At 48.5% G+C, this 24,491-nt stretch overlaps 3 protein-coding genes across 4 annotated transcripts in view; 1 reads left to right on the forward strand and 2 right to left on the reverse strand.

Annotated features, from left to right (window-relative positions):
• Positions 1–3,915, forward strand: part of cebpzos (CEBPZ opposite strand) — a 4,134-nt gene extending 219 nt beyond the window's left edge. Inside the window, exons 2-4 of the mRNA XM_023347491.1 lie at positions 2,773–2,890; positions 2,974–3,018; positions 3,352–3,915. Coding sequence (XP_023203259.1) covers positions 2,773–2,890; positions 2,974–3,018; positions 3,352–3,434 — 246 coding nt within the window. The 3' untranslated portion in view covers positions 3,435–3,915. The remainder of the gene's footprint in view (positions 1–2,772; positions 2,891–2,973; positions 3,019–3,351) is intronic.
• Positions 3,239–10,823, reverse strand: cebpz (CCAAT/enhancer binding protein zeta). Its single transcript, XM_023347448.1, has 17 exons — positions 10,668–10,823; positions 8,176–9,641; positions 7,346–7,577; positions 7,086–7,230; positions 6,901–6,989; positions 6,774–6,827; positions 6,605–6,707; positions 6,468–6,527; positions 6,330–6,396; positions 6,141–6,247; positions 5,082–5,130; positions 4,590–4,741; positions 4,479–4,520; positions 4,317–4,403; positions 4,174–4,238; positions 3,977–4,058; positions 3,239–3,575 (listed from the first exon to the last, which is right to left on the reverse strand). Exons 1-17 carry the CDS (start codon positions 10,782–10,784, stop codon positions 3,436–3,438), a joined length of 3,057 nt encoding a protein of 1,018 aa, XP_023203216.1. The 5' UTR covers positions 10,785–10,823; the 3' UTR covers positions 3,239–3,435.
• A 2,590-nt stretch (positions 10,824–13,413) lies between these two features.
• On the reverse strand, positions 13,414–23,477 carry LOC102216669 (connector enhancer of kinase suppressor of ras 3-like). 2 transcript variants are annotated; one of them, XM_023347470.1, is made up of 14 exons: positions 23,105–23,477; positions 20,279–20,442; positions 19,660–19,862; positions 18,166–18,253; positions 17,711–17,752; positions 16,912–17,031; positions 16,780–16,839; positions 16,635–16,703; positions 16,030–16,176; positions 15,204–15,328; positions 14,989–15,128; positions 14,650–14,736; positions 14,270–14,563; positions 13,414–14,228 (listed from the first exon to the last, which is right to left on the reverse strand). In XM_023347470.1, exons 1-13 carry the CDS (start codon positions 23,154–23,156, stop codon positions 14,274–14,276), a joined length of 1,587 nt encoding a protein of 528 aa, XP_023203238.1. In that variant the 5' UTR covers positions 23,157–23,477; the 3' UTR covers positions 13,414–14,228; positions 14,270–14,273. The 2 variants fall into 2 exon arrangements, with proteins under 2 accessions (XP_023203238.1, XP_023203237.1); XM_023347469.1 differs by having other exon boundaries at positions 13,414–14,563.
• Positions 23,478–24,491: the final 1,014 nt, after the last annotated feature.

Raw genomic sequence — 24,491 nt, forward strand, 5'->3', positions numbered from 1 at the left:
CATAACATGTTCTAGTTGCTTTTATTAAATGTTTTTTTTTAACCGTTTAAAAACTTTTAAAACAAGTTGTAAGAAACAGAAAAATTTAAAAAAATAAGCGGAAAAATATAATGACAACTTGTAAAAGAATATTTTCTATGAAGAACATCTTGAAAATGACGGAAAGTACATGGAGTTTATTAAACAGTTTAATAAAAAGCCAAACAAACCAAGAAACAACAATTACCTGTAATATTTTAAAATGAGTACTGTATGAAAAATATGAAGTAGCAAGAAGATTCAATGTAATATTCTTTTTAAATAAATGATTTAAACACGCAGAAATAGAACTGCTAGATTATATTGAAATGATTGAGAGGCTTCATGTTTGTCATAACGGTGGAAGAGATTTATGACACTGTTGGACACCAGCCATGCAAGGGCTATTAATCCCACAATGCACCTCATTAAGCCCCCAGTCCTGCAGGAAGAGGCGGAGTTTCAAACGGAAACTCAATGACGTCACGGAGGTTTATATAAAGGGACTCTGAGCTTCACCAAGTTTAACCAACACTACCGATGTTGTTTAAACCAGAGCTAAGCACCAACGTTTGAGCCATGCTAGCCACGCATAGCCTTGCTAATGTTATATAAACAGCTGAGTGGAGATTTACAATAGCCCCGGGCTAGCTCACCTGGACCAAACGGCTAGTCTAGAAGCTAATGACGCATCGCAAGTGTTTTCTTACTGTTCTGGACAACTGCTAGCCCTCCTTGTTTTCCATTGGAATGCTGTTCACAGGAGGTCTGGTACCCGGATGAACATTTTATGTGTGTTGTGTAATTTTAAGGTGTTCAGAACTGCATCCAAACAGAGAAGGCCACGCATGCTATAGCCAAACGAACCACAGTGAGCGACTCGTTTAATCTTCTTCCAGGGAATGTTTTCCTTTTCCTTTGTTTCATGCAACGAGGTTTCATAAAATAGCCTCAAGATCCGCTAAATGTGGATCATAGCTAAATGGCCTATGGGTTATATTTGGCTTTTCTATCAAATAGCTAACTATCAAACGGTTAGCATTAGCTATTTCCATTACTTTCTGTCAGAGTTTCCCCCAGTAAACCTGCTCTGCCCGGCGGGCGGTCCACCATGTTTTTGCATTAAAAGATTTTAAGTAGACAGGAAATGTAAAAATACTACTGGGTAATTATATGTTACTGGAAAACATCTCCAGTGAAACAATAGTTAAATATAAAGTAATAAAACAAAACAAAAAATAATATCAATTATTTGCACCTCTGTTTAATTCAGATTTTGCTTATTGAGATTATCATTGCTGCTAAATTTGACTTAATTGTTCCAGCATACATAAATTAACAGATTCTAAATTGTTTAGCATTTAAATTTAAGATTTAAATGATCCAGTCTGTTTATCTTCATAGCTGGACTGTTTTGTTACCATAGCAACAGTCTGATGCTGTGAGTTGAATCTTTGAGTTTGAGCAAATGAATAAACTGTAAATATAACTGATTGTTTTCAGGTTGGCCAGTTAATCTACTGTCTCTCTCCCAGATTAAATCCAACACAGAAGCTGTTAGAGGTGCTGATGGTTTTAGCAGCAAGAGGGGCCCCTAGGTCAGATTCTGCTCCAGGCCTCATGCAGCCTTGGACCGGCCCTGCAGGATGAGTTCAATCTGCTGCGTAGAGATGAGCAACAAACTGAGATTTAATTTAATGCTAATGTGGCTTTATGAGCTCTAACATTTTTGTCTCTTGAGTTTTTAATAAGAGCCACAGAAACTATTTTGGTTGGTCCAGTTTCTCAGATCTCCTCACTCATTAACTCTGACTAAGTGGAGAAAGTATTTGGTATGATTTGATGCTTCATAACCAGAAAAATAATAATAAAATATTATAAAACCAGCATGAAGCGTGACTACGAGGAGAGCGCCAAGCTCCTCACCGGCTGAACCTGCATGATGAGGTTAGCGCTGGTTCGTTAACCGCTAACGCTCCGACCAACCGGAACACAGACATGAACCTTATCAGCACAGACAGCGCCACACACTGGCGGCATGTTGAAATGGAAACGCTGCATAATGTTTTGTTCACAAAGATAAACCAATCTCACCGCTAGTCAACGCTCCTCTGAAAGCGCGAAGACGAGTTATTCCTGCGGTTCACGTAGAGCTGCGCAACCAGAGCTAACGCGGCGGGTTTAAGCTCTTACCTTGATGTGGAGTTTGCCAAATAACATAATCCCTCACAGAGGGTTGATGTAAATATCTGGTCAGTCTGTGTCCAGTTTGAGTGAAAGGAGGCGATCCGCGCTGAGTTAAACTTCAGAAATCAAGCAGCAGCGTGAGGCAAAGCGCAGACGCTCCAGCGGTGTCGTTGGTCCGCTCTGCCGGCTTTAAGTGCATCAAATATAAACCATCTGTTAGGAATAAATTTGAAACGCTCAGAGCAACAGATACAAAACAGATAAAAAAAAAAAAGTTTTTATTTTCTAAAAGCAAAAATAAGCAATGCTTCTCCTAGCGGGGGACAAGTAAAGCCTGGTGGGCGCCAGGCTTATAATACACTGATATCAGTTCTTTGATGTATTAAACCATGTGTCAAATCCAGGGACCAGGGGCCCAATCTGGTCCGTCATGTTATGTGGCCCTCTAGACTCCAGAGCTGTGAGGATCAGGGCTACTGGGAACAAAAGGGCTCTGGCTTTTTAAGGAAAGGTTGGATTCTGAGATTAAACTTGGGTTGAATTCCTGTGTCCCCTCTGTCCCTCCAGATGTCCCCGCGGCCCCTGGAACCCCTGGCCAGGCGGGTGATGAAGGGCGTGGTCATAGTGGAGCTGCTGGGCGTGTTTGGGGCCTACTTCCTGTTCCACAGGATGAACAACAGTCAGGGTAGGACGTGCGGCCCGTCGGCCATGTTGCTCAGGGAAGAAAACATCTGCAGGAACATCTGCTCTCTTCTCTTCCTGCTGCAGAGTTCAGGAGCTCCATGAACAGCCGCTTCCCTTCAGTGCTGGAAGGTGAGCTCAGCTCTGCTCTCTGGGCCGGTTCTGCTCTGGTTCCGGTGAGCCCGGCTGGGCTGCTGGTTCCACCTATACTGAGCGAGCCCAGTTCAGCCCAGTTCAGAGGATCTGGGAAAGGAGCTGGGTTGTGTAAAGCGGTCAGCAGGGGGCAGAGTGGAGCTAACACCGAATCTCAGAACCAGAACCGGATCCAGTTTAAAACAATAACCAGTCAGGATCAGAAAAATATTCCAGAGTTTATTAACAAGAGAAAATGTTTGTGTGAAGCTTTAATAAATGAAAATAGTTTAATAATGAAACAGTCTTTGACAGTCTCTCCTGTCCTCCCAGTTTACTACCAGTCCAACGAGTGGGCCGGGATCTATGGGATCCGGGAGCGGGACCAGGAAGCCTGGGCGGCCAAACGGGACTGAGCTACTTCCTGTTCCTCCTGAAGGTCCCGCGGCCCCTCGTATTCCTCCTGATGAAGGAGCTCTTCCTGCGGCGCAGCGTCTGGGAGTCCCGGCCGTGGATCCAGTCGTCCCGCTGCGATTCCCACTTCAGCTGCTTCAGGCCTAAAAAGAGGAAGTGGAGGAGGAAGAGCGGAGGTCAGAACCAAGCAGGTTCAACTCTTAAAGGGACAGTTTGGCTTTAAAAGCAGGAGAATCTGAACCAGCCAATCAGGAGCCGTCCTGGAACCAGAGGGGCGGAGCCTACCACTTCTATCCATCCCATAATATCAGAATGGATCAAGTGGTTCCCTCCAGAACCGGATCGAAACCATCCCAACAGTAAGAAAAGCAAACTGTCCCTTTAAGGAGCAGAACCGGTTCTGTTGGACTAACTGGACTCTGAATGTTCTGACCTGCTGGAATCCAAACTAAAATAAAACGATTACGTCTCCTGATTCATGCACAAACGCTTCTAAATGTTTTCCGGCCCGTTCTGGTCTGGTTCCGGTCCGTTCTGGTCCTACCTGCTCTGTCGCTGTTAGCCATGGCGTTCATGCTGATGTTGTCCAACTTGCAGTCGGTGTTTTCGTCCAGCAGCGATCCAAACTGCAGGAAAACAGGAGAATGAGAATTGCCTGCAGCGCCCCCCGCTAGCTGAAACCGGACCATCCGACCCGAGCCCAAAACAAAGCCGACCCGGTTCTGCAGGGAAATAACTCACTTCCTCCGCTGAAGCACACACGCCTCCGTCTTTCCTTCGTTTCTTCTTCTTGTCCTTCTGCGGTTCTGGAAGAACCAGGAAGTGAAACAGGAAGTGATTCCAGATGCTGCAGAACTTCCTGCAGAGTCAAAAAAGACACAAACCTAAAGGTCCGGAGAAATTTGGCTCCTTGAAGGACTTCCTCTTCCTGGTTTGAGGAATGGCAGGAAGCTCCGCCTCTTCGCCTGAACCTGCAGGAAGGAAAACACACTTCCTGTTGGGATCCCAGCGGATCATCAGGGAGGAAGAGGAGGAGCCGAACCGACCTTCAGGAACGTCTTCATCCTCGCCGTCCTTCAGCTCTGGAACTGCAGGAGGGACAAACCGGGATAAACCAGGAGGAAGCCAAGCGGACCGTCCTGAAGAACGCTCCCTACCTTCATCATCATCATCAGGGTCCATGAAGGTCCCGCCTTCGTCCTCTCCAAAGTCCTCCTCATCCATGCTGCCCAGGGACACCTCCTCATCGTCCAGGTCATCCTCCATGTCTGAGTCCTCCGAGTCCCTGCCTTTCTTACTGCGGACGTTCCTGGGAAACATGGGAACATCAGAACCGGAACCAACTGGGACCATCAGTTGATTGAGCTCATTGATCCTAAATTCACAGACGGTGTTACATGATCCATCCACCAGGGGGCAACTCTGCAGGTTAGAGCCAATAAAACATGTTTATCATTAAAGTAATTAATGTTTCCTGTGATGCTCTCTTCTGATTTGTCGGCTTCACACCTGTCACCTGTAATGAGGCCAGTTAGCCCCGCCCCCGGTTCGTTCTAAATAAAATGATTAAACTGTCAAGGCTGGAAACTTCCAGACATTTTTCTAAATTTTCAGCTTTAATTTCTTTTCATGGATTCTGGAAAACTCACCCTGCAAAGTCCAGGTCCGGAAAGATGGTGAAGTCGGCCTCCAAGGAATCTGTTGGGATGATGGGAATGTTTCAACTAGGGCTGAAACGATTCCTCCAGTGATTCGAGTTCGATTATTAAAATTCCTCCAGGAAAATTTATCTGCTTCGTTAAATTATGTTTTATTATTTAGCGCGCCGTGTTCCGGCCGGGTTATTATTCGCGTTGCGCAGCGCTCACTTCCGCCTGACTCCTTAACGAAAGCTAAGTGTTAGCAGCGTACGGTCCAGTTTTCTAGTTCAGCCTGGGAGGATTTTGATTGATGATTTTGTCTTTGTCGTTTTTCGGGGACCAATAAGCATCTTTAGCGCCATGCCTGGAGTACGGCAGCTTTTCTCCTCCCGGAGCCGCTGCCTGCTGGCGGTTCAGAGCGCTGCAGGTGTATTTATACAGGTGAGCGGATGGACTGAACGCTGTGGGCGGCCGAGCATTAGATGATTAACATAAGTGTAGCTTTACGAACGAACCGAAACATTTATTTTATATCATCCCGGTCTCAACAAATGGGTGGCGGAGAACGTTGTGGTGGCGCGTAGTTGGTAGATGTTTGAATGTGACGAATGAAGGAGTCAAATCCCGTCGCTAACATGAACATAAAGCTATAAATGTCTGGGAAAGGTCAGAGTTCATCTATTAAACTGACTGGAGATGAACACAGAAACCGAAAGATGTTTTTATAAGCGTATTTGTGAGCCTGCTTCTTTATTATGGACCTGAACATAATTTCAGATTATTGTATAACTTTTCTTCAGGTTAACTTGGAAAGTGATCCATTATTGTTACGAGTTAATTTTCTAAACTACAGAAAAGTTATTTTTATCGAAGCGAAAATGTGAAAAATTGGTCTGATGTTGATATGATGGTAAAATTGCTGTTAGATTTACCAACGTTTTATTTTATTACTCGATGACTCGATTAATTGATAATCGATATATTACTCGATTACTAAAATATTCGTTTACCACAGCCCTAGTTTCAAACATTCTTGTTAACGACTCGTTAGGAACGACTCGTTAGTACCGAGTGCCTTCTCGAACTCGTCGTCATCCACGCTCTCCACGCTCTCCTCGTCTCCGTCGGGTCGCGGCTGCCGGCTCTGCTTCTCCTGCTGCCGTTTCTTGAAGAAGCTGCAGAAATAGAACCGGACTCTGGGTCATCCGGGTCGGAACCGGACTCTGGGTCGGACCTGGGCGGAACGGCGAGACTCACCGGTGGAAGAAGACCTGGTCCACGGGGATCTGGCTCTCGTCTCTGGACAGGAACTCGGCGCCGTTCACTGGAAGAACCCAGAGTGAGAATTGGACCTGGAAACGTTCGGAACCAGAAGCACCGGCAGGGAAAACTCACCTGGCAGCGAGCCGACCAGGAACCGCTGCTTGGGCCTCAGTGCTGCAGAATCCGTGTTTTCTGACAAACAGACAGGAAATTGGATCAGAACCGGCCCGGGTCGGGAAGGAGCCGGAGAGCGGATCCGGGATTCTCACGTTTTCCTCTGAGCTGCTTTGGATTCCTGAAGACGAAGCGGTCCAGGAACCGGATCAGCGTGAAGTCCTGGAGCGGGTCGCCCGAGTACTGGACCGGTTCTCCCTGCGGACAGGAAACACATGAAACCCAGGCCGGGTTCTGGAGGACCGGGCCGGGTTCTGGCGTTACCTGCAGGACGGTTTTGGCGAACAGGGACACCGATGGGTGGAAGTGCAGAGACAGCTGCAGAGGGGGAACAAAACCGGGTCAGAACAGAACACAATCCAGAACCGGGTCGTTTGGGTCGGTTCCTCACCCGGTGCAGCTCCCACAGCGGCGAGCGGTCGGCGCCGCAGAACAGCGGGTTCCTGTGGACCGGGTCGTAGTTCTGGGAGCTCCGCCCTCCTGTCAGAACATTCAGATGTCAGAACCGGGTCGGACCAGAACCGCCTCGACCACACCTGTTCTGATCCAAATCAGAACCCAGAAGGGACCAAGCACCTTCCAGGTTCTGGTGGTGGACCCATGACGCCGTGGGCCGGGTCGCTGGTTCTGCCACAGCCGGAGACTCCTCCTCTTCCTCCTCTTCATCGAGGCGCCTCTCCTCACAGACATCTTTAAACTCCTCCTCTTCCTCCGCCCCGTCCTGTCAGAACCCATCAGAACCAGAACCAATCAGAACATCAACAGGAGTTAATATGAGGTGAAACCCGATCCCAGCGGTACCGCCCGAAGGCCCGGTTCCGGCCCGGTTCCCTCACCTCCCCCTGCTGCAGCAGCATCCGCAAGCCCGGCTGGGCCTTCATCACCTCGGAGATGAGGAAGAGCGCCCCGGCGGCGAAGCAGGCGCCCTGCTGCGCAGCGACCTGCAGCAGCCGCTTGGCGAAGGCCTTGACGCGCCGCGGCGCCACGTCCGCCTTCAGCGCCTTGAACAGCAGGTTGAGGAACAGGCTCTGCCGCGGCGACGCCGCCAGCCCCGGGTCCAGCAGCTTCCTGTCGGAATATAAATGAATGTTTATAGCTACAGTCTGACCGGGCATGAGTTTAGCTTTTAATAGCTACACAGCAGAAACCGAAATTTCCAGTCAGGTCAGAGTAGTAGAATGTCGATACGGCAAGACGAGGAAGTCCATGAAAGCCATCATCATGGTACCGGGTCACTCATCAAGTTACTCAGATTACTCGGTAGTGACGCATTACCAAGTAACTTACAATGTAGCTGAGTAATGCGTTAGATTACCTGATGGTGGAAAAATGTTCTCAGTTACCAACGTTTTTATTACTGGTGAAAAGTATTTGGATTAGAGTAACGCATTACTCTGTAAGTTACTTGGTAATGCGTTAGATTACTGATCAATTAGATTATGATGTTACTAAATAAGTTACTAAGACAAGCTGTTAAAAATGTTCAGCCAGTAAAGTTAGTGACAGGATTCACTGCAGAATGAAACTAATAAAGTTATTAGTAACTTACTTTATTAATTACTTTTGAATCGGTGAATCAGTAACGAAATTGCAATTTAATCAGCCTTTTCCAAAGTAAGTGGGAACCAGTGCCCACTGGGTTTTCTCCAGTTGGTGGGTCTCTTACCTGTACAGGGCCACGTAGAAGCGGTCGGACACGCTCTGCTGCGCGTCCAGGACCTGGAACAGCAGCATCAGCGCCTGCACCGCCGTGTTGAACTTGGCCATGTGGACGACCCGGAACAGCGTGTCCAGCTGCTCGCGCACCTTCTCGTCTCCGGCGTCGGCGTAGGGATACGCCCGGTTGACGCCGGTCAGCAAAGCGCTCAGCATCTTGGACTCCACGTCCTTCTTCTTGACGCAGGCGCCGAAGAAGGAGAAGTAGACGGCGATGAGCTTGGCGGCCAGCGGCGCCTCGTCATGGCTCAGCATCACCTGGCTCAGGAAGCACACGGCGTAGTACTGCGCCTTGGCGCCGACGTTGGGCCGGAACATGAGGCGCTCCACCTCGCAGCACACCACCGCCTTCATGTTGGGGTGGTTGTGTAGCAGCGTCTCTAGCAGGTGCGCCGCCTTGGTCGCCATCTTGTAGTCGGGGTCGCCCAGCTTGTTGACCACCTGGACCAGCAGCGCCCTCTCCTGCTCGGGCCGGCTGCTCAGCAGCTCGTGGGCGGTGGTCAGCGCCTTGACCTTGGTGGCCCCCACCGTGTCGTGGCCCACCTCGTCCAGCGCCGCCACAAACTGGGCTACCTGCTGCTTCAGCTGGTGCTCGAAGTACCAAAGGATGAGGCGGCGGTCGCGGGCGTCGCGGTTGCCGCTCGCCCGCTCCTCCAGCTGGTCGAAGGGGCGCTGGGCGAAGGGGCGGAGCTTCCGGTGCTCGGGCAGCAGGTCGGAGAGCAGCAGCTCCCGTATCGTGTCCAGGGCCATCAGGCCCATCCGTCGGCTGCCCTTCCTCTTCACCATGGAAACCAGTGTCTCCACGTGCTCCAGCATGTGCACCGGCGCGTCCTGCACCAGCACCGTCATGGCGGCCATGCGGTCGGCCAGCGCGCCAGTGGAGACCACTGTCTTCATCCAGGCAGAGTTGGCTCCTCTCTGCATGTTCTTCTTGGTGCGGTACAGCTCCAACTCGGACTCAAACAGTCGCTGCGCCAGCTCCTTGTAGCGGGAAACCACCGCCGCGTCCTGTGGCGTATCCGAGCCTTCCGAGGCGTACTCAAGCTCAAACCACTTCCCGCCCGGCTTGATGAGCAGAACCTGTCGCGGCTGGAACTCAAACTGGGCCGGCTTCTGCTTCGGCTTTTTCCCAGGTGGAACCGGAACATCTTCCTTCTTCTTCTGTTTTTTACTCTGAGAGCTGGACACTTGATCCACGGCCGACGCTTCTGCAGCCTTTTTTCCCTTCCTGTGGTCTGCAGCGGCGCCGCTCTCCGGCTGGTCCGGGACGCTTTGGCACCCGGTGTGGGCCCGGATCCCCAGTTTGGAGATGAATCCCTCCAGCTCTCCCTCCTCCAGGTCGTCAATGGCTTCCTTCATCCCTCCATCAACGAGCTCGGTGGAGTCATTAATGGCCGCCAGCAGGATGTAGTCCGCCTGCAGACGGAGAGCAGGGCTCAGAGATCCCACACGGTTTCACTTTTAACGTTTTACAAAGTTTACATTTCAATTAAACTGCACCTCCAGTCCAAAACAACATTTTTACGTCATAAACCAACACCATGCAGATGAAGCTCGGGCTGTTAGCACCACCTGCTGGCAGAGTGAGGTACTACACCCAGAGGATCCTGATCTTCAGGGATCATGGTGAGTTAAAAAAGGAAATGTGCTGAAAGAACTTCCTCAGAGCAGAAATTAAACCAAAAACTGTACAGAAATAAGTAATTAAATAAAAACATTTTGCATTAAAGATTAAAAACTGTTCTACCCTTCACCTCTGCTCAGGTTTTAGCTTCACATTCTGTGAATAAATCTCTTAATGACATTTTGCTGTTCGATTATCTTTTAATCCAATTTAATCCCTAAACTGTATCGTTGTTCAGTCCAGCAGAAAGGACCCAGCTTTTCACATGGTGGTGATAGAAGGGTCTGTTATTGCATTCAAGTCAAGAAAATCCTTTTCTTATTTAAAAATGTAATTAAGCTGCTTTTATACAATATTAGAAATACAACATAATTAAGTGGGTAAATGGCAAATCTGCAGAATGTTCAGATATTTTTATCTGAATAATAGATTTTTCTCCTCTGTTTTTCAATGACTGAATAAAATCCTAAAGTGATTAAACGCAGCTACTGTTTGCAGTCTGGCGACAGAAATCACTTCTGTGACGTCATCTCATCCTAAAGAGCGAACCTGACCAATCCCCACTGGTTCTGTTCAGTTTCATCGGGTCAGAACTCCAACAGTGTTCTGTTAGTGAGCCCGACCTGCTGAAGCTTCTCTACCGAACCGAACCAAACCATGGGTCCGTTAGCTGGGCCTCGCTGATATTTAGGACCCGTTTCAACATGTGTCGAACCGGACCAGGAGCTCCACTGGTGGGAAACATCTGGACCTCCACTCGCACCCAGGGTTCTGTTGTAACGGATGTCCCGTCATCCCCAACCGAACCGCTGACTGACCTGGGTCCCTCCGAGCCGCAGCACCTCCTCCAGGTTGAGCTCCTCTCCTCCTGGAGTCTCCTCCTCCTCGCTGTTCTCCTCCTGCTGGGACTCATCGGAGCTCCTGCTGTCCGCCATGCTGTCTCTGCGGCGTGGAGAGCAGCGCCGGATGGAGACAGAGAGAGGCAGCGAGAGAGCGCCAGCGCCCCCATAGGTCGGAGGGGGAACTGCACCACAGACTGCACACTGCAGACGGAAATTTCTTTCGTAAATGTTATTCTAAGTAAGAAATGACAAAATTGTCTGTAGAAACCGTGGCCATCCTTAAACCAAACATTTCATTTCGACTATTAATACTTTTATCATCACTTTAGCTTTTTAAAAAAGTATTTAGTCTTAAAAACGGCACAAATGATACAGGAAGACATATTTCTATGACATTCAGAAAAATATAGGAGATAAAAGGAAAACGGGAAGAAAACGGAAAACTGGAATAAATATTTATACATATCAGATTAGGGCTTACCTAAAGTAATTGGTAAAGTGCGACAAAACTATATGATGATTGCAATCTGCCCAAAACGCCACAGTGTGTATTTATCGAATGGACTGCAAATGAATCAGAAAGGAGACAGCTGAAATAACCAATTTAGATTATGAGAAAATATTTTTGGAAGCGATGTAAGTAAAATAATAGGTCAAATTGTGTTACTTTTGAAAAATATACATCTAATAAGGAGAATTTATATTACTACTATTAATTTACTTATTCATCATTAGTAATTTATCTGAGTTATTTTACTCCTTTCCTTCCGTTAATTTCTTGTCCCCTCTCCAGGCCACCTGGGGGCGGTAATGCTTTCTATAGTTCTTTGCCAACCGTCATTAAAACAAAGAAGTAATGTCGCGCTTTAATCCGCCTGCCGGAGGATCGGGCCGCAGGATGTTTGGTCTAATGTCATGGTTTGAGATTGATGCGATTCTTTTCAGGTAAATTATAATTCGGAAACACTATTCTAAGTTATTTATTGTTTTTCTGACAAAGTTGTTGAAATCATTTTTGTATTAAGCAGCGCGGCAGACAAGAAACCGCCTGACTTCGAAGTCAGCGACGTTTTGTTTGGCTGCTGGACTCCCTAAAACATCTGAGAAACAAAAATGGCGTCAGGAATCAGCAGCAGATCGAGGGTGGACATTGAGAGGAATCTCTGCAATCAAGTGAGGATCTGCTGGACTCATTAAGGTAGGCAAAGCAACTCCGGTTATCATCCATCAGGAGCGGTGGATGCTAACGCTGTTGACGGACATCGTATCTTTTTCCATCAATAGAGTAAAGCGCGCTATTCTGATCTAGATAAGATTCTTACATTTTCTATGGAAAAATAAGGCACATAAAGTACTATGTTCTCTCACATTCTTTAGCTGAACGAGGTTTAAATGTTTTGACATTTATTGTCTTTAATCAAATATTTAAAATTAAGAGATTTTTAAAATTCCATGTGGAATATTATAACGATCATCTGTTAAAATAGGTGATCTCATCACCACAGGCCCCTACAGTTGATATGTGGATATTGCATATTTCTGCTATTGTCTCAGTCGAAAAATTGACCCATGATCTTCATCAAAAGTCGGACAAATTCTGGAGGATCTGGAACCCACTGCAATCGTTCTTACAGAGAATGTAATTTTTTACTTATTTTTTCTTTTTTTTCCTCATTTTTACACTCAGTATGTCATTCATTTGGTTGTCCGACCGTTTCGACTACTTTGAACCATGCCTGGGAATGTCTGTCTGTATTTAGTGTATGTAGTTGGTATGTTTGTTTTTATGTGGACACTGTAATGCTCCTTGTTGATTTGGGGTGGGTTATTTTTGTTGATGTTTAAATAAAGTTATGAAAATCCCCCAAAAAAAAAAAAAAGGTGATCAACTGAAACCCCAATTTTTTTGTTGCATTGTCGTTTCTCAGTTGGAAAACTTCTATTCAAATTAGCGAAGTTTCATCAGCAGGTTCTGTTGTGTTGGAGTCTATATATATTAATACAGCTATTCTCCTCATCAGATGGAACTATGCTTACATGATACATATTTATCATATCTACATAACTGAGATGATTAAAAACATTGATTTGATAAACCTATTACTCAACAGTAATGGTCGAGTAATTTTTATCTCTTACTTGACAGTAATTTCTTTATGACTTATTCAAATTCTCAAAAAGAATTTAAATTGGTCATTAAGTCTGTTCCTCATATTTTACGTTCTTTAGCACAAACCATACATCTAGAATCTCTCTCAGTTGAAGGAACTAATACAATAAGAAATTTACAACAGGTTTATCAGAGCTTATCAACTGCCTCCCTTTGGACCCCCTGATGTGGAGTCCTGGTCGGGTTGATCTGGAGCCGGCGTTCCTCCTGGCTCCTGATCCTCTGCTGATGGAGCCTGATTTCATTTTTTACCACCAGATTTAACTGTTTAGTAGTTTAACATCCTGCTAATGTTAAAATACATTAGCAGGCTGTACATCAGCGATAATAAACCGCTGGATGAAGACTCAGAGCTACAATAGGACCCCACCCTGCAGGAAACATGCAGTTCCTGCAGCTGCCCAGCAGGGGGCAGCGGTTCCTCAACAAGTTCTATCAGACGGTTACAAAAGCAGGATTCTCCTCCAGAACAGGTTTAACAATCACAACGCCACCTGGTTCATGAGCTGACCCTGTCAGTAATGAAACATGAAAGTAAAACCAGGACAAAGAGCAGAGCAGGAATATTTATTAAATTCCACTTTATTGAGCTGATGGACCAATCAGACAGCATGAAGCAGAAACGGTTAAATGCAATCATGTGACCTCAGCAGATCAACAGCTTCCCAAAACATCGGAGCAAAAGCTCTCCGTTCACTAGCTGGTTTAGCTGGTTGAGACCCCTGAGAGCCCAGCAGGATCCAGATTTATAAAAATAAACTTTAGAAAGTTTCACTTCCTGTGAGTTAAACATCTGTTCTTCCCAAATGAACAAAAACACACTTCCCTGAGGAACACCCTGAGGGTTCTGCAGGGCTCCTGACTTGGACCTCCAGGAATCTCAAGTCAGTCAGTAGAACCCTGGTTCTGGTTGGGCCTGAAGCGTAACCTGCAGCAGATCCAGGAGGAACAGAAACAAGGTCAAAGTTCAGGACATTGCCAATGATCTTCTTCATGTCTCTGCTCCTCTTCAGCAGAACAATGGAGGATGTTCAGGTTCCTCTGGTTGGGTCATGGACGAAGCAGGTTCTGGTCCATGACCTGATACTGGACCAGGCCTTAACAGCTGAATGTCAGCGTTGGTTCTCCCAGGAGCATCAGAGTTCAGGAACATTCTGAAGGACCGGAGCGCCTCACATTTTTAGCATGATGACCGGATCCAACCTTCTGCTCCTCAGTCGGTTCCTGAAGGTTCGGCCTCTGCGTTTCCGTAGGAACCTGGACCAGAGGAACACGACGTCTTCTTGACCCCGTTGGAGAAGAGCTCAATGTTCAGACGAGTCTCTGTGTTGGTGTCGCTGAAAGAAGCGGGTCCTCCCAGCAGGAACCTCCCAGCGGCGGCGTTCCTGCTGGGAGGTTCCTGACGTTCCTCCTCAGTGACTGAGCAGTCTGAGCCGGGCCAGCCAGCCGCCCAGGACAGACGTTGACCCGGTCTTGGCTCTGGTCTGTGCGGCAGCAGGAAGCTTCTTGGTGGAGGCGGCCTCCTGGTACGGCATGGTGGCGTTGTGGTGCAGGTCGGCGCCGACTAGGCAGCGGCTGCCTCTGATGTGATCGACGCCGCGGACCGACGGCGATCCGCGGGACGGCAGACCGAAGGCCGGCTCCTCCTCAGCGATGGCGCCGATCCGCTCGTTGCTCAGGTACCGGTGCAGCTCGTCTCTACCTGTTCAGAATAGAAAGCAAGAAGCAGTTAATGGATGTTCTGAGTTAGTCCGGGCCGATCAGAACCAACAGGACGGGTGAACTTACCTTTCCTTCCCTGAGTTCTGCGTTTGGACGAAGACCCGGAGACTCCCAGGACGGAGTTGACCGGCATGGAGACGGGTCGGGGTTTACCTGAACAGGTTGGCAAACAGAATCCTTTAGAACCAGACCAGAACCGCTCAGAACACTGTTCTGATCCGGTTCTCACTGAACTGTGTGGGGAGGATGTTTTCAGTTCAGATCATAGTGGACCGGGTCAGAACTTTGGCAAACAAACTGGATAAACATCAAGCCCAGCTGAACCTTCAGAACCAGGTTAATGGTCCAGTTGGATCCAGAGACTGTCTGCTGCTCCAGAAGGACCAACGGTCCGGTTTCACGCACCACGGGAAGCGGATCGCTGTCTGAGGCGGATCGGGACCAGCTGCTTGACTTCAGGAGGAGGATCGTCGGCGAGGCGCTGGCGGACGTCTGCGTCCAGAGACGAGTTTGGAGACGTGGGATGTGAGGAGGCACTGAGCTCCCTGCAGGAAGGAGGACGAGGGTCAGAGTCACGGATGGAAAGGCAGGAGGAAAACCGATAGAGCAGAGGAACTCACAGAGGAACATATGGAGCTGCTGGAGGTGGAGGGATATACAGATCCAGGATGGAGGTCTTCCCTCTCCTGCCTGCAGCGTCTGAGGTTTGAGGAGATCCGTAGACATCCGCAGCGCCCTGACACGTCTGCAAGAGACGAAACCGAACCCACAGCTTACTGCTGATCTCTGCCTGGACGTTCAAATGTTCCCAAACAGAGAAGCTGCTCAGGCAGCAGGTTAGCCATGCTTTATTGTTCTGTTTTATTTTGAAAGTCCTACTCTTCTGTGACTTCCTGTTAGCCCATGGGTGCCACCTTGTGGCCCAGATAAGCCAGAACCAGGGTTTGATAACAGGAACCCAGGCTGAGGTTCTGGAGCGGGTCGCTGAGTCAGAACTGAACCCTGACCTTCAGAGTCTGTGAGGAAGTTTATCTCCTCTGAACAGTCGCATCCTGTTTGGCCCGGCCAACCTGGGAGTCATCCTGCTAGGAGTCCGGAGTGTTTCCTGCTCCGATGCTTTCAGGGAAAAGCAGGAAAATCGACTCCATTGTTCTGCAAACACAAACGGACTGAGGGAGCTGGAGCATCTCCTAACTGCAGCTGATCTCAGGTCTGGTTCATTCTCTGATTCTCTTCAGGCTCCAACAGCAGAAACCAGTTCTTACTGCCCCCTAGAGGTCCGGATGTGAATCTGTTCCTGGGTTAAAATCTTTACTCCTTCGCTCCTGAAACAGGACTTTTAATTCTTCTACAGACGCGGTGCGTTCAGGTGCTGCATGTAAGTTGTGGACATCAGAAACTTGAGCCTGGTCTCTGGATGATGCGTTAGCATTAGTGTTAGCTCACCTGCACCAGTGGTGGTCTCCAGCGCAGGTTTCTAAGTGGAGCGGCAGCCATTCCCGACGTTCCTGAAGGCCTCTTCTTCAGCACCAAGGTGATACTGCCAGACTCTGCCCTCATCTTCTCCACCAGGTGTTTGAGCTGCCAGCCCACCTAGACCAATCACAGAGAAGGAAATCTGAAGCTGGTTAGCTTAGCATAGAGACTGTAAACAAAGAAAAACTGCTAGCCTAGCCTAGCTCCAGCTGCAGTAGCTCCAAACCTATAAACGGAGTTTATGTCGGCTGAAGGAGAACGTCACCGGAAGTAAATGAATCTGCTCTGTTCCTGGGTGGAGTTCCTCAGGGATCTACACTCAGACCTGAGGAACTCTGATAACGCTCCTGATCCAGAACCTGATCCGGTTCAGATCTGTTTCTACTGATCATTTTCCAGCCTGAACGGAAACTTCACAAAGACTCGGTGCAGCCGAGCAGGAAAGAATCTGTTCGCATGCAGAACAGAATCATGTTTTAATGATTTTTCTGATATGAATCTTGGTTTGACGTGAAGATCAGACGTTGCTCCTCCGTCTGTCTGAGGCTCTGGTGACTGACTGACCCTGAACTCACCACAGTCTGCTGGTTGACCTGGATGACCTCGTCTCCAGCGTGGATCCTCTGGGTTTGATCTGCAGGAGACTGAACAGAACCAGAACCGGCCCGGTTAGTGTTGGGTTCTGGTACCACCAACAGCCGGTTCCAGCTGCAGACTCACGTTCTCCGTGGTTCCCGTGACAACATGAAGGCCGTCGTAGGTGGATTTGATGTACATCCCCTGGGAGATCAGACAGTATGAGGGTCAGAGCTGCAGGTCAGCGCTCAGAGTTCCTACGGCTCCTGAACTCACCAGTCCCTCTCCAGGCCTGACGTTGGTGATGTGAACCTCCTCCAGGCAGGACGGCTCCGTGTTAGAGGGGTCAGAGGTCGCCTGGACCGTCTTCTCACAGACGCTGTTCAGAGCCTGGGACTGGAACAGGAAACCCAAAACGTCACTTTTAGTTTTTATTCACCAATTAATCCTAAATAAATGTTACAGACTATCAAACAGACAGCAAAAAAGTACAAATTAAAATGGATACAATCCCAACCAAGTGGGGCAGCAACAGAAATCCTTTCATGCTTTTCTTCCTGCCAGTTATTTTCAGATTTTTTTCCAATATTCCTTGTGTTGATGAATCTCCGGTCACAGAAAGAGAAAAACCAAACCAGAACAAAGGCTGTTTGAGCCCGAATGCTGTGATCTTATTGGTTGCTCCTCTAGTGTTTGTTTCCTCGTTAGCGTTGGAAAAGGTTTTGCCGTCAGAACCTGGTGGAACCGGTCCAGCAGGAGCTTCACCTGACTCCGACTGGGTGGAGCTAAAGGAAACATCTGTTCTGCTTCCACATCTGGACTCTATTCTGCTGCAGTAGCAGCTGCTGGCAGGCAGGGGGCAGACTGGCCTAACTGGCTGCAGCGCTGAACCTGCAGCTTGTCCAGGTAACTGGACCGCAGAGCTAATGCTAATGCTAATGCTGCAGCTGGACGCTTTGGGCGATTTCCGCTGCGGCGGTTTGCGCTCCAGCAGGAAGCGTTATCTAAGACAGGAAGCGGACATTCCAGCTCTGAACCAACAATGGAGCAGCAGAGGAGGAGGAAGTGAACTCACCACCTCCAGGATCTTCTCCTCCATCTGGAACACGCTGCAGTCCTGCAGGCACAGAGGACGGAGCCGTCAGCATCTGGACCCAACCAGAACCAGAACCCCACCTGGCAGGAACCATCTATAATCTCTGAGTTCATCTCCTCAAACTAAAGTCACACTTTACAACTTTACTAACGACCTCAGAGTTTCACCAGCATCTGCTGCAGCAGCTGCAGCACAGCATGGAGGGAAAAACAAATGTTTGAGCAAAGAGCCTGCAGCAGAGTGAAAGCAGGAGGAAAACCAGCTGGAGGTAAACAGGATGGCTGCAGGGAGGAGCCGCTGCAGCTGCTGACCAAGCCTCAGATTCAAACCTGAGGTCCAAACGTCCAGCGGGTCGGAACCAGAACAGCAGAACCGGCTCAGAGCCAACAGCCAACATCACTTCATGCTGGCCGCTCCCTGTGACCTTCACTGACCTTCTGCACGGTGGAGGTCAGCTCCAGGCCCAGCTGGATGATGGTGCTTCTGGTGGCTGTGAAGTCGCTGGGGCTCGTCACTGGAGACCTGAAACACACACACACACACACACACACACACACACACACACACACACACACAGATCCGTGTCATTATGAGTGAAAATAATTCTATTTAAACCTAACATGTCTGTGATTATTGATCATCAGTGTGTGAAGTTAAAACATGACTGAATCCAGCCTCCTTTACATCATCAGCCTGTTCAGCCAATCACAGCCCCTTCGAGGTTCAGCACTGAACCGGTTCCGGTTCTTTCCAACAGGAGTTTCTCTACAGATCTGGGGCAGCGTTGGTCCTCTGAAGTCGGGATTCCTCAGGGTCGATGTTGGCGCCTTGTATCTGCTGCCTCTGGGTTGCATCTTTAAAAAACACAAAGTCTCTTTCTGCTGCTCTGCAGATCCGTTCAGATCTTTCTGCCTCAACATGAGCTCCAGTCTGCTGGGCCGATGTTCCAGGATCGTCTTCAGGATGTTCAGACATTTTCTGGACCCAAATAATAAAAACTGAGATTGTATGTTTGGTCAGTGCCGTCCTTTCCTGGACGTGACGGTGTGGTCGGTCCCCCGTCCTCCTGCTGTCGTCCATTTGTGAAAACTCTGGGTGTGATTGTTGATCCTGTGTTAGAGTTGATTAGCATGTTAGCGCTGCTATCAAAGCCAGTTTCTTCCAGCTGAGGATCCTTGCTAAGATAAAATCTGATCTTCCTCTGCCTCATTTTGATCCAATCATTCATCACATTTAGATTAGTTAACTCTTTGTACTCAGGGTTGGAGCAGAGCAAACAAAATGCTGCAGCTGGTCTGCTGACCAAAACCAGGAGGCGTGAATCTGTGACCCCGGTTTTACAAACCCTTCGCTGGCTCCCTGCTGCTTTAGGATCAAATTTAAGTGTTTTTAGGTCCCTGGTACCCAGAGCCCTGAGCTTTTACCGTCTGTCCCTAAAGCCAGGATGGAAAGCAGACAGAACCTCTCTGTGGATCATCTACTTCTGGCTGCTAAACTCCAGACTGAAACTCGGCTAAAGAGAAAAGTAAAGGATAGAAGATCATCTTTGCAGCTAAAATTTAAAATTGTTTGGTTTTCATTCATGCTATTAGCTTTTGGTTTCTCTGCCAATTTTATATTTGTCTTATTAGTATTACTAAACTTAATTTTATTTCTGTTTTTTCTTTTATCTACCTGTGATGTTTGTTGTGATGCACTTTGGTCGGTTCAGACTGGAAATGAGCTGCAGACATAAACTTTGACTTTACTTGTTCAACCAATCGCTGAGCTGCAAACCTCTGCTACATGTTAGCAGGAACTGCATCTTCCATTTTTCTCTGAAACTCCGTTCATCTGAACATGACGATTCAGGCTGATGGAGTTTATGTATATGATCCACCAATGCGCTAATAGTCAAGCTGATTTTTAATTGAGTGCTTTAGCCTCACCGGTCCAGCCAGCCCAGCAGGCTCTTGGCGGCGGCGATCAGCTCCACCACGGCGCTCAGGAACTGGTTGGAGGGCTGATGGGAGTTCTTGTTCTGGTAGGCCGGGTTCTTCCTGCGCTGCGTCACGGCGCCGCTCAGGTTGCGATGCGCCGCCCTCATCTTCCCCACCAGCGTCTTCAGGCAGTCCGACTCCACGCCGTAGTTCTATGGGAGGAGACAAAGGACAGCTGAACTACGTTTCCCATGAGCACCTCCTTCTGTTCCAGCCGTGTTGGATCCTGAGTCGATGCTCCAAGAAACTCAAACACCTGAAAACAGCTGAGCTCAGGTTAACATGAGTCAGCAGAAAACCAGCCGTTCTGATGATGGATCAGCTGGTTCCTGTGATCCGGACCGGCAGGATGAACGCCAGCCGCCTTCTGGGGAAGGGTGGGTTAGGGCTCTTTGCGGAGCGGTTCTGGGCCGCTCCGCCCAGAACCGCTCCACCAAGGGCCCCATCCGTTTCCTGCAGGAAGACCTGAACCTGAAATCCACCAGGAGTTCTGCAGAGCCTGGACCTGAACTTTGAGGTCCAAATTGCAGCTCAGAGCCACCCCTCCCCCCCCGGTCCCAGTACCAACCAGAGAGCAGAGCAGGTCCACGGCCTCCAGAACCAGCTCCTGGTGCCCGACCCGGGCCACGCCCAGCGCCAGCAGGTCCTGGTGGCCCAATCGGAGCAGCTGCTGCCCGCCGACCCGCTGCTGCCGGAACGCTGCCACGTACGGCTGCAGGCTGTCGTCCAGACCTGGAAACAAATGTTCACACCCAGGAAGTGTTCACATGCAGGAAGTGTTCACATCCAGGAAGTGTTCACACCCAGGAAGTGTTCACATCCAGGAAGTGTTCACATCCAGGAAGTGTTCACACCCAGGAAGTGTTCACATCCAGGAAGTGTTCACATCCAGGAAGTGTTCACACCCAGGAAGTGTTCACATCCAGGAAGTGTTCACATCCAGGAAGTGTTCACATCCAGGAAGTGTTCACACCCAGGAAGTGTTCACATCCAGGAAGTGTTCATATCCAGGAAGTGTTCACCCAGCAGGGGGCGCTGCGGGGAGGTATTGACGCCCCGCTCTGGCTCCGAGAGCAAACAGCTGCTGAGTCAATATTAACTCTTCCTCCCTTCGACCCGACAACATCAGAACCGACGCCTCGCTCTGAAGCAGAGAGTCTGCTGAACCAGAACCGCCTGAAAACCCACCAGGCTCATCAGAACTTCATCAGAACTTCCTTGTATTGGCTCCAGACATTGAAACTACGGAGTGCTGATCCTGACGAAAATGGCAGAAAAATCAATAAATGGATCAAACAGTAACTAATGATCTAATTCTCTCTTTATTTCCTGATCCAAAGTTATCAGAACCAGAACATTCCCTCTAGGGCTGAAATGATTCCTCGAGTGATTTGAGTTCCTCGATTATTAAAATTTGTTGAGGAAAATTTATCTGCCTCGAAGCTTCGTTAATTTATGTTTTATTATTTAGCGCGCCGTGTTCCGGCCGGGTCGGTGCTTGCGTTGCGCGGTGCTCTGACGTCCGCCTGAGTTGTTGATGAAAGCTAAGTGTTAGCGGCATAGCGTTTGTCACTTTTATGGACCAATAAACATCCTTGAAACGCTGCCTGGAACCAACTGGGAACCAACTGGTCGGGTCGTTAGGCGGGTCAGCAGATGGTTGATGAAGGCTCTGGCAGCAGGTAGGAAGATTCCTGCTGGGAATCTGAACCGGGTCGGGAACCGGATCAGAGCCGTTTATTTACTTTCATTGAAGTTTGATTTTAATGATTTTATTCAAAGATGAAAACAGAATCAGTTTGTAGAAAAGTTTTTATTAAGATCCTGAGGATGCAGAACAGAACCACAGAACCAACCCGTATGGATAAGGGAGGTTCTGCTCATTCTAAAGGAAACATCCATCTGGTTCTGACCCGGCCCGGTTCCAGCAGAACCATCTGGGACGGGTCGGTGGCTCAGCAGGAAGCAGGATTTCCTGCTGAGCTCCATGAATCCGGAGAGCTGGACAAACAGGAACCGACCCGGTTTGTCTGGGTCAGAACCAGAACACCTGAGGTTCTGCTGTCTGAGCCGTCTCCTGGAGCAATCGGGTCATTCAGAACCTCTTCATCTGTGATGAGGAACACCAGCTGTTGAGCGTGGCAGGTTCTGACGGGTTCTGGACCCCTCCTCCTCGCTAGCGGTACTAGGAACCAACCGGGTCGCTGGAACCGCTCAGCTGGGGCGTTCTGCACCTGCCAGGAACCCAAGGAATGTCGACCCGTCTCAACATGTCGGCGTCGCTCCGACGCCTCCGGGACAGATCCGTCCGCCCAGCTGCTCCGTTCTACAGAACCGGTACCAGGTTCTGGAGCAGTCCAACAGGCATCTCTCTGGTTACGTTGTTTGTTTTTAAGCAACCAAATTGGACCTGGAAACAGAACCGGCTGCACAGCTGAAAGTCCTGATATAAAATGATTAGCGTTAGCTTCCGTTTCATGGCGTTACAGTTAGCAGAAGCATTAGCTTCTGGTCATTCATTTTTAATATGCTTAGTGGTGTAGCGTTAGCTACTGCTAACTGTATCAATTTGGCATTAGCATAGCTAAAAACATTTTCATCTAATTTGCAATTTTTGTGCAAAAGTTTATTTCCCATGACAACCATGGTGGCCATCTTGAAAAAAAAAGTTAGTATGGTTTCTATGTATGATTTGACACAAAAAGTATTAACCTGCTATAAACATGAACAAACTTAGTTTTAACTTTCTGTGGATGACCAGGTACGTAGCGGTTTAGCATCTTAAGCTTTTCAGCAGCTAACATTTTGGTTCCCTGGGAACATCTGGGCCAATCAGGTTCCAGTATGTGAAATGTTCTGACATCTGCTGCATCAACACAAGTCTCTGGTCCTAGTTACTAGACGGAGGGTTACAGGCTATCGGTCTGGAGGGACAGACGGCGGTTCTGATCCGCCAGTTATGGTCAGCGGGTCGTTCCTGTTTACCATGTGATCAGCAGCCAGACCGCACCAAGCGTTGGACCTGAAAACACCTGGTCCATGAAAACCCCTCAGGCTGCTAACCGTCTGCGGTCAGAGGCTTCTTCTGACTCACTGCAGCACTGACTGCTACTGGAGCATCACCATCCACAGCCACTCTGACTTCATCTCTCTGCAGGATAAATAAAGTATTTTTAACTGAGCTGAATAAAACTTCCTGTTTTATTCCTGACTTCATTTCCTGTTTCCATTTTAAATGTTTGAATCTTCAGCAGGTTCTGATGCTGTAATAACACTTCCGGTTCGGTTAGAGTAACCCGACAGCCAGACGCTGATGATTAACCAGCGGTTCGGGTCCAGAACCTGCTGAACCACCAGGAGGAAGAACATCCCGAACCAGAACCATCAGCCTCACCTCTCATCCAGTCCTCCACCTGTTGCGGACTCCACCCGCTCACAGGCTCCATGTCAGAACCGGGCTGGACCCAGACTGGCTCAGGCTCCCCGATCCGCTACTCGGACATCTTCTGATCGGAACCAACCGGAAGCTTCCACTCAGACTCCAAATCCAGAGAAAAGTTCTGCAGAACTCTGTCGGAACCGCTCTCTCTGAGTTTAAACCTCCTGGATCACTCTGGGGTTCGGATGGAAGTTCGGGTGAAGTCGGTTCGAACCGCTCCTGCTGCACTCTGACCGCCTGAGGTTCCGTAGAAGTTCGGACAGAGTTCGGGTCGAACCGAACCCGCCGCTCCGCTGCTTTCTGACCAACTGCTCCTCTAGGTAAACTGCGCGCTGATTGGCTGTCATCGCGCAGGGCTTGGACACGCCCCTTTGGACTTTCCTCCAATCACGTGAGGCGAATCCCCTCGCCCCCTGACCGAGGCGGTAAACAAAGTAGCTCAGTTCGACCCGGTCGGAGCGGTTCGTTTTCCCAGATGGTTGAATTCATGTGTTTATTATTACCTGGTAAAAATGTGTTTGTCTTATTTCTTGTGATTTTGGTTTAAAACCTGCCATTTTTCCCTCTTCACAAACCTGATCTGAACTTCCAGAGAGTTTGAGTTCAAACCGGGTTTTCATCCGAACTTTAATTTTCCTGCTTCATGTTGCTGATAAACTCACCTGGATTCAGATTCGTCCCAGTCTGATCCCGGTTCCGGTTCTGGCAGTCTTCTTGATAAACTCCTGTTTTTATTTCAGGTGAATAAACTGGAGCAGATTTGAACGGAAATTCTGCCCCCTGCTGGCAGCAGCACCTGAGATACACCTGGATCCCAGAGTCCAGGGGCCTCACACCAGATGTGCGGCGCTATATTTTACGCACAAGTCGGCATGTAAAAATGAACTATAAACTAAATGTGCGGCAGTAACGCAAATTTATCTGTGAACAATATCAAACTAGAAAAAGTCAAAACTCACTAAATCCACTGAATCCAGACAACATTCAGTTATTTAAACCAAGAAGCATCAAACATCAAAATACTTTTGTGTTTAAACGATGAAACTGAACCGATTTATCCTTAGACAATAACACACACACACACAATAAGGAAAATAGAAATAAAGGATGTGAAAACCTCAATGTAAATAATCATGTTGCTCAGTTTGTGCCTCATAAAGATGAAACTCATCGTCTGAATGCATCTATTTATTCTCACGAGAAACCAGGGCTGATCAAACAGTTTGATTATTGAAGGTGATCAGGTGTGGAGACAATCCCAGGTATATCAGCAGCTGCATCAAGGTGAGCCGCCACCTGAGGAGCTTTGGCTCTGATGGAGAACATGGAGCCATTGATCAGA

The sequence above is a fragment of the Xiphophorus maculatus genome, chromosome 15 (assembly GCF_002775205.1).
Source record: "Xiphophorus maculatus strain JP 163 A chromosome 15, X_maculatus-5.0-male, whole genome shotgun sequence".
In the NCBI taxonomy this organism is placed as follows: domain Eukaryota; kingdom Metazoa; phylum Chordata; class Actinopteri; order Cyprinodontiformes; family Poeciliidae; genus Xiphophorus; species Xiphophorus maculatus.

Coding starts and splice junctions, on each gene's coding strand:
- cebpz (XM_023347448.1), bottom strand. CDS start 10,784: ATGGCGGACAGCAGGAGCTCCGATGAGTCCCAGCAGGAGGAGAACAGC. Junction 4,404..4,478: donor GGATGAAGACGTTCCTGAAG/GTCGGTTCGGCT, acceptor TCCTTCCTGCAG/GTTCAGGCGAAGAGGCGGAG. Junction 4,239..4,316: donor AAATTTCTCCGGACCTTTAG/GTTTGTGTCTTT, acceptor TGGTTCTTCCAG/AACCGCAGAAGGACAAGAAG.
- LOC102216669 (XM_023347470.1), bottom strand. CDS start 23,156: ATGGAGCCTGTGAGCGGGTGGAGTCCGCAACAGGTGGAGGACTGGATG. Junction 17,753..18,165: donor TGACCTCCACCGTGCAGAAG/GTCAGTGAAGGT, acceptor CTGTGCCTGCAG/GACTGCAGCGTGTTCCAGAT. Junction 15,129..15,203: donor GCAGCTCCATATGTTCCTCT/GTGAGTTCCTCT, acceptor TCCTTCCTGCAG/GGAGCTCAGTGCCTCCTCAC.